The sequence below is a fragment of the Xiphophorus couchianus genome, chromosome 5 (genome assembly GCF_001444195.1).
Source record: "Xiphophorus couchianus chromosome 5, X_couchianus-1.0, whole genome shotgun sequence".
Lineage (NCBI taxonomy): Eukaryota > Metazoa > Chordata > Actinopteri > Cyprinodontiformes > Poeciliidae > Xiphophorus > Xiphophorus couchianus.
In genome coordinates this window covers 28,011,603-28,020,463 of record NC_040232.1, presented here as the reverse complement: position 1 = coordinate 28,020,463, position 8,861 = coordinate 28,011,603, and the positions used below count along the sequence as shown (strand labels likewise).

General features: G+C 37.6%; 1 protein-coding gene across 1 annotated transcript; it reads right to left on the bottom strand.

The window, feature by feature from the left end:
* Positions 1–4,383: 4,383 nt before the first annotated feature.
* acp5a (acid phosphatase 5a, tartrate resistant) lies at positions 4,384–8,142 on the bottom strand. The gene is made up of 6 exons (XM_028016766.1): positions 8,041–8,142; positions 6,701–6,791; positions 6,408–6,607; positions 6,182–6,306; positions 5,233–5,578; positions 4,384–5,145 (listed from the first exon to the last, which is right to left on the bottom strand). The coding sequence occupies exons 2-6, from the start codon at positions 6,789–6,791 to the stop codon at positions 4,906–4,908; spliced, it is 1,002 nt and encodes a 333-aa protein (XP_027872567.1). The 5' UTR covers positions 8,041–8,142; the 3' UTR covers positions 4,384–4,905.
* Between the last annotated feature and the right edge of the window lie 719 nt (positions 8,143–8,861).

The window sequence follows — 8,861 nt, the reverse complement described above, 5'->3', positions numbered from 1 at the left end:
ATGAATTTTTTTAAACCTTTGCTAAGATAATTCAATGAGACAAACTTTATTTTGCAAATTGAACAAAGGTGTTATTTGAGGAAAAGGTTAAGACACCCCATCCTTCCAGGACTAGTGAAAACCCATTTGGGAGGATGCAGGTGAGCTTTGATGAGGTTGAGCTGACCTGGCTCTCATGGAGTGAAGCAATTTCTGTGGTTATTTTCCTAAAATGCTGTTTGGTTTATGTCAGACATGTCGTCTTGATCTGATTTCCAAATAATTTAGGTTTAGATTCTTCTAATCTAAGAACATTACTCTCAGAAGTCCTGCTATTTCTCTATATTCCTTCTGAGAAACTTTAGTTTGGCATTTCATCTTTTCTCAAATAACAAATGTTTTCATCCTTGCATATCAAATATGGAAGTTAAACTTATGACGGTACAAGAATGTAATTTCTTATCAACAGCAGTACAAACCTGCCCTGAAGACGTCTTTTAGCATCTTACACTCACACTGCCAGGTTTAATGTCCTCCACTGATAGTTTGTCTTCAACTGATTTTTTTATTTTAATTTTAAAATGAGCTATAAAAAAGCAAAAAATAACACACACTGCAGGATTCAAATGTCTGCTTTCTTTGTGAATTAAAGACAAATAACGGAGTAAGGCGCTACCATATGCTGACACAGTCGTATTCTGATGCTGAAAATATCTGTGGGCCTTAAGGAGCTTGGCTGTTGGGATGAAGTTAATTCAATTAGTTAAGGTGACCACTTTAAGTTGACTCTGTGATACCTTTTAGAGACTCAACGATTAACAGGAAAAAATGGAAACCTCAAAAATAGAGTGAAAGTATCGTTTTCTATATAAATAAAGTGAAAATAAGCCCAAAGACCGAATAAAGCCATTTTATGTTTATTTCAATTTCATATTTTTTTCATCTTCAAATTGTAGTATTTAAGTGTGTTATTTAAGAATGTTTGCTTTTATTTACATTTTTTCTATTAGTTTCATTCATTTATGTTTATATAAATGTATATAATAAAGCGTTGAGACAATTACGTCAAAGGAGCCTCAGTCTGCAGGACAAAATTACGTTATGGGGTTTTATACAGACAGGATATTGGCTAAAGTGAAAAAAAAAAAACAGAGTATAGTTAAAAACTTGACAGCATTTAAGTGCATCAGATCAATTTCCTCAATGTCATTTATTTTTTATGCTAATTTATCTATTTGAATTAGTTTTACTTTTTCTTTAATTTCCATGGCTATTTTTTTTAAAAACAAAATTAAAAGTTGCTGATCTAACCTTGTTTTGAAAATCTGGTACTTTGCGCTGACATTGCTCATCCCATATGTGAAAAGCAGACTGTGTGTATTTAGTGATGGGCAGAGATTAGAGTGGGGAGATTAGATGAGCAAGTTTGGCATCCGAAATGCCCTTTTATTACTTTGCTGCAGATTTAGACGACTGGACCATCCTAGTCAAATCAGAGTTGGTGATGTTAAGGATCTTAGTATGTTGCTTACGCAACATGCACTAGAACCACGAGAACGTCCCCAAACCTCAAACAATTGGATGAAGCAACTAACCTGTGATAAACATGGTAGGGGATGTGATTTTAATTGCAGAAAATGTTGATTCAGAGTGGGATGGTTGTTTAATATAGAGCAACTGAACAAGAGATGAGCAACACCACACAATAAAAACATGCAGTGTTATCCTGTTATAACATAGACATAGTAGTGCAAACTATGGAGTCATACTTTAATCTCTCAGCAGAGATTAAAGTCCTGGAAAGAAGAAGTTATTATTTTTACTCAACATGTGCAGCTACAAAAAAATCTGAGTATTTTGAAAAAAACAAAAACACTGTATAGATTCATTACACATAGTGTAAAATATTTCAACTCATTGTTTCTTGTGCTTTTGATGATTGCGCCTTAGAGAGAATAAAACTTAAAATTGGAGTTGGACCATGTGTTAAGCATAGCTTCAATATTGTGAGAAAAAAATGACCATGTACATCAACTGGTTAATAACACTAGAGCAGGTTTATTATAAGTTATGTTAAAGGACTATTTCATTGTTTTATTAAGCAATCCAGTCAATGTTTATTTCTTGTTCAAAATGTAAAACAATCAGATATGAACACCTGGAACTGGATTAATATAAATTGAATAGAGTTTACAGTTTGAACTTAACACCTTGTATTTAGTTTTATGTGTGGACATACTAAAATGGATATTCTCATTACTTTTTCTGAAATAGGTTTAGATTAAATTGAATAAGTCATTGGAACTGCAGTATTTACATCGGTCAAACTTGGACTAAATTTCTCTAGACTGATTACATGTTATTTAAAATGATAAGATTCGTTATCGTTTTATTTGTGAGGCAGCTTGGACTTGTTTTGGTAAACAGTTTTTCCTGCTGAGGTCAGAAATAGACGACCTTGTTAAAAACCAAGAGGAAATGAAACTGTTTTGTTGAAAATGTCATGACCTAAAAAAAACGAAGCGATTAATGTGCAAAGTATGGTCTGCGAGTACCTGCCTGAGTACCTCCTGTGAAGCCACGTCTTACTTTAGATAGACTCTAATCAGCAGTAACTGACACGATGAGCAGCCCGATTAGGTTTTCTTCAGGTCTGTGGTGGATTTACGTAAGTCAGGGTTAAGTGAGCCTCACCTGTCCTTTATACTCAGATTACCCCAACCAACTTCTCCTGTTCTGACAGAGGACTGTCAGGCCAGTGCTCAATCTGGTGGTGCATTACACCAACAGGCTGAAATTCATCCTAATTGGATCTACATATCCCTCACTTACTGTGAGTTACCTTATAATAGCCTTTAGCTAAGACCACAGTATGCTTGGAGCAGAAGAGTCTCTTCCTTTATGCCACATAAAAGATTAAGTTCGATTCAACATTAGAGATTATAATTTAACAAAATGTTATAAATTGTGGTTGTTTTGGCTTCCAGGGGAAGAACATTCCCTCTAAAACTCTCTTACACAAAAAGAGAGATTAGAGCACATTTAACAAAAACAAAACAAAACAACTTCTCCAAAGGTGATAGACGAAATGAACAGAAAACATCTGCTTGTAGATTTTTTTTTTTTGCTTTCTCTCCCAGGTTAGCTGTCATTGGTTGGCTCAGGTCATCATGGACCTGGGAGTTGCCAACCTGCAGTCATTCAGGCTAATCCCCTGTTGGCAGGCCAGGCCGTTCTCTGTGGCAGAAAAAGAGCTGACAGTCAAAGTCTTGTCCCAGACTGCCCTGCAGCAACAGCCTATCAGCTGCAGAGATGCAAAGCTTCACAAATCTGAAAGTCATACAAGAGTGGCGAGAACAAAAGCCACAAGAAGTCCTGTTCGCAGATTGCAACAAGTCATGTGGGGAAGAAAGCAAACATGTGGACGGAGCTCTGGTCAGAGGAGACCAAAATGCAAAGTAATGTCTGATGTTATGTTCAGAAACAAAACAAGGTCACCAAACATTGTAGCTTCTGAGTCACAAAATAAGAGAGGGATATGAAACAAACAGCATCAGCAGCCATTACGTACACTGTTTTTATCCATTTGATGTTTGTTTTTAACTCTAAGATTTATTGAATAAACCTGCTTTCCCATAATCATTTTTGATTTTTGAAGTAGATCTCAATACGCCACTCTTTGTGACCCCACATTTGGGGACAACTGGAGTAAAGTGTATTCATGTGTCAAAATGGTCCAGTAAAAGTCCAAACACAAATCCAATTAAGAGTCTGTAACATTAAATCTGGATGTTACAGACACTATATGTATAGGGCCTGTGAAATTGTTGCTTACAGACACTATACATCCAATCTGAATGAACCAGAAATATTTAACAAAGAAAAATGGGCAAAAAAAAAGCTTTATGCAAAACTGGTAGAGAAATTAGGGAGGAAAAAAAAGGGAAAGACAGCAAGAAAAAAAGGGACAAGGAGGGACAAAGTAAAATACCATAAAAAGAAAATTGAGGAAAGGACAAAAAAACAAAAAAAGGCAGCACACAAGAAAGAACAGAAGAAAATGATGCAAAAATGTATCAACGGAGGAAGGACTCTGAAACAGGTAAAAACAGGGGAGTCAAACTTAAGGATAACAGGAAGGATGAAATAAAAAGGAAGAAGGTAAAAAAGGATGAATAGGGGATGAAAGGAAAAGCAAACAAGACAAATAATGGATTGGAGGACAAAAAAATAGAAAGGAAAAAAAATCTGGAAATGTAAAGATTTTTCCATATTTTCCAAACCTGGAAAACCACCTGAAGTTTTCCACACTAAAGAAACCCTGAGTGTCATCTTGGATCATCCTCCTTGTGAAGGATGTTTACTTGGCATTGACTATTTTTGTACAAACAAAATGCAACGTAGAAACTTTATAAAACATTTACTTAATTATTTTCACATGTTAAGAAAAAGGTTTGAATTGATTTCACAGGAAAAGAAAATCCATTGCAAAGAAATTGTACAGACATCCAGAAAAAAATAAAATGGCTATACAGTAAAGCCTTCCAGGGAGCTGGGTGTTAAATTTCACTCAAACACCAGAACAGTTTCCTGTGTGAACAACAAGTGAAAAGAACAGCATTACCATGCACGACATCTAATGGGAGGAAAACTAATCCAATATGCTGCCATTATTTGACATTACAAATTATACAATAAATCCCTTGAACATACAGTTTCTGAAGGAAGTCTTTGGAAACTGCTGTCAAAACACTTTATGAAACACATTTTAGCTTACAATAAATTCACAGATGAAACTTTGATTCCTTTAAAAATATTCAAAAGTATTGAAAATTTTGTGGCAAAGTTAAAAGTAGAATCAAACGTCATTAATTCAACACCACAGATTAATACTTTTCACAATAAACGATTGCCTCAGTTGGAAGTCTACCCGAACTTCCTCTGGGAAAGGACGGTGCGGAACAGAGACGTGCCTTTAGACTGGAAGTAGGTCAGGAACAGCATGCTGTTTGTGACCTCCGCATGAACGAAGCCCCCCTTAGTCGATTCCTGGCCATTGAAATACTTCAAAGAGTCCTTGGGGACGTGGTCAAAGTGACTGAAGTCAGGATCCACAAAGTTCCCAGCACCACTCACTACATAGCCCACACCAGACTCTTCAAGATACTGTGAAAAAAGAAAGAAACATAAGAGCAAAGTTGAAAAACAAAATATCTGCAAACAAAGTTGTTTGTTAAATGTTCTGGAGCTGACCTGGAGATTGTGGTCGTGTCCACACAGGTACGAGGTCACGTTGTGTTTAATGAGCAGAGGGCGAAGCTTTTTCAGTAAGCACTTTGTGGGGCCGTGCTCAGACACGGACCAGACCGGATAGTGGCCCGCCACCAACAGGAAGTCCGCCTTGGACCGGGCCAGCCGGTCCTGCAGCCAGACCAGCTGACGGTTGGCGTCCACCGCACGCAGGGGGCCTCTGGGCTTCTCGTCAGTGAAGTCGTCGGAGTGTCCACAGAGCATCACCGTGTCGAGCATGATGATGGTGAGCGTCTTCCCCGTGTTGGGGATGAGGAAGTTCAGCTCGTAGTAATAAGAGGGAAACTTCCTAACGAAGGAGAAACAAAAAATGTTCTCTTCACAACTTCTGGTTATTTGTTGGGAAATGCATAAGAAAGTAGAATGCCTTTAAATAAATTTATTTCAGAATTTCAGCTGAAAGAGGGAAGTTGGTACACATTAATTACAGATAGATTTCAAAGGTTACTTCTATTTTTGGAAACTTCGACTCCAGACCTTGTGAATTTCCCTAAACCCTTGTATTGGCTTTGCTGCACATCCTCTGAAGACCGAGGTCATTTGTACACTTTTTTTTTTTACCCCCACTTTCCTTCCACTAAACTTTTCATTAATATACCCAGAAACAGCCCTCTAAAAAGTTGCCCATTAGCAATAACTCAGAAGTTTAGCCTTTGTGTGGACAGTGTCAACAACTACCTACTGGACATTTGTGCAGTCAGCAGTCTTTCATGATTGTACAACATAAAGAAAGTAATTTCTGGGTTACACTGCATTTATTATAAGTTATCAGATTTTTAAAGAAACTGAAGAGTAGGTTTTTATTAATTAAAGAAACATTTTGATTATATTCCTCTTTGTGTAATGAATCTATACAAGTTTCAGGTTTTCAATATATTTAAGCACACCTTACCATCTGTCGGACCTTTGAGAGTACTCGATCTGAGCTGTGACGTTTCCTGCATGGTCATGATTACCGGCCACAACATACCAAGGGACTCTGAGATACTTTGAGGTGTACACAGACTCAAAGGTTTCCTTTAAGTAGGAGATTTAGAAGAGACAGTAGGTTTGAGTTCACAGAAAAAAGGCTTTTTAGAAGGGTGTCTGTGGTCTCATACTAGAGAAACTCAACAGACCTGAAACCGTGGGGAATCCACACTTTCCACACCCTTGTAGTAGAAGTTATCGCCAAGCGCCAGAATAAAGTCAGCGCCCATCTGCTCTGCTACTTTGCTCATTTCCTGAGCTGTAGTTATCTGAACAGTCGTGACATAAGGCGCGGAAGGGAGTCCACCCCAGTCCCCTAAAGCCAGGAACCTAATGGAGGTCCTGTTGCCTGGTAGGGTGTAAAACAATACCAGTTAGCTGAACAGCAACACAACTAGGGTCATTTAAACTCATGGTAGTCAAGGTGAAAACAAACACTTACTGCCATTTGCCCCCAGGTCTTCAAAAGCAGCAGGATAGCAGAGGGTCACACCGACGACAGCGGACAGGAGGGTTAAAAGAGCGAATGCCATCTTAAAAGTAAAAATAATCAGAGTTTCAGAGCACTTGAAGATAAATCAAACAGAAGTGAACCAGGACCACATCTGAAACTCAGCATCCATGTGATCAAAGTTTCAAAAAAAAAAGAGGAAGAACGGGCTGAGCAGGTTTTGCACGTTAGCTCAGAGTGTGTGGCTGTACTTCCTCTTTATCTTGCGACTGCTGCAAACAACAACAACACTATCGTGAGTGTGATTGGTGCAGCTTGAAGCCGTCACGTCCCAGATGGAGATAATAAAAGCCAATGTGGCCATATCTATGTGGCAGAGAGGGTCAGAGGTCACAGTTCAGTGTTCCAGAGCATCTCTGCCTTTTATAGAACATCTCATTTTATCATGACAGTTTAAAGGGCACCTTTACAAGAGTATTAGGGTCACACCAAGACAAAAAAAAATTTGATTTGATTAAAGTTGCAATATCACAACAATGGACTCGTACGAGAATAAACTAATTATAATAAAGTAATAGTACTATAAAATAGTCAATATCATGAGAATAAAGTTGCACAATTATAAAGCCAAAAGGACATGTGAATGAAGTCATATTACTATGACTTTTCTCAAACTATTGACTTTATTCTCATAATATGACTTTTTGTACGAGTTTAATCTCATAATATTATGACTTGATACTTGTAATTTTGTAACTTAATTTTTTCTCAGGTGGTTTTAAAAAAACATGTAGCCGTGTTCTGGCAATAAATTATTGTTTTTAAATCAATGCTAAAAAATTAGCCATTTCAAAAACCTTCCGAATGCAATGCCAGAATCAGCAACCACAGCCTGTTACCTAGCAACCCAAGGGGAGCTCCAGGGTCTTTGGTTGGCTGGTTTTACTGCTACATGACCTCTGTATGAGTTTCATGTGATTTCCAGCAATGGCTGCTGGAAAACACAATTGTTTTGTTGTCGACTTCCCATCCAGAAACCACTTGTTGCATTCTTGCTGGTTGTGCAGGAGGCTCTACTTCTGCTTTTCAAAGATCTACAAGTTTGTATAATTGTGCACTAAAATGTCAATATCTAAGAATTATTTTGTACAAAAAATTTAACCATGTTTTGTATAGCTCAAAAATCTATCTTAACTTGTTCAATGACGCACAATAGATCACCTTTGAAAGAAAACTTAAGCCTAAAAAGCAACAGACAACTCCTTTTAATTACAAGCTATTCAAATGGTTTACATTTGTTGAGATGAAAAAAGCAAATTGAAAAAACTCACTGTGAGGAGATGGGATCTGGCTGACTGCGTCCTCACACTTCTCCCCCTTCCTCTGCTATTTATCAGCGCTCCTGGAGGAGAGGCTTCAGGAGTCCACACTGCACAGGCATGATCCTTGATCACAGCCTGACTCAGGACCAGGCGGTGACCGGTGCCACGTGTGATCCTTAATGGTTAATATAGCTAGTGTCTAGACTTCACTTCTAACACTTCAGCATTAATCACGTTTTTTCCTGCTTTGCTTTCAGCTCCAATTTCTGTCTTTCAGATTTTTCTTATGGAAAATGGAGCGTGTTATATAATCGGATGGGTCAAGTTGTCTGTCTTGGAAACTCTTTTGTGTCTTTGATCATGTTACAAAACACAGTTATAAAAGTCCAGAAAGTTAGACATGAGTTCACTTTAAAACTATATATTTTCAAACCTAAATTAAGCCTCATAAGACTTTTAAAATGTTTGAAGAGAAGTTTTCATGTCAGATTTTGTCAGAACTAAATTCCCACAGTTCTGTCCCCTTAAGCCCAATTTAACATAAAAATGGGTGTTCCTGTAGGATATTGAACATATTTCTACTTTGGTTAAGATCAAAACATGGAATCTGGAAACAAGCTGCAAAGAGGTATGGATGGACAACTGGACAGATGAATGGTTTCATGGAGAGATGCTAAAACACATGGTGGAATAGATGGCCAGATGGCTTAAGGAAGGAAGGATGGATACAACAAATAGATGGAGGAAATATTACTAGATTACCCCATGTTCTGTCAATTTACTATTGATTAAAGGTATCTATAGCCACAAAACTTTTTTAAAAAGCAGTT

Excerpts from the sequence above, each read along its gene's own strand:
- acp5a (XM_028016766.1), bottom strand. The coding sequence starts at position 6,791 with ATGGCATTCGCTCTTTTAACCCTCCTGTCCGCTGTCGTCGGTGTGACC. Across the intron at positions 6,307-6,407 it reads TGGATTCCCCACGGTTTCAG|GAAACCTTTGAGTCTGTGTA; the intron begins GTCTGTTGAGTT and ends TCCTACTTAAAG. Across the intron at positions 5,146-5,232 it reads GACACGACCACAATCTCCAG|TATCTTGAAGAGTCTGGTGT; the intron begins GTCAGCTCCAGA and ends CTTTTTTCACAG.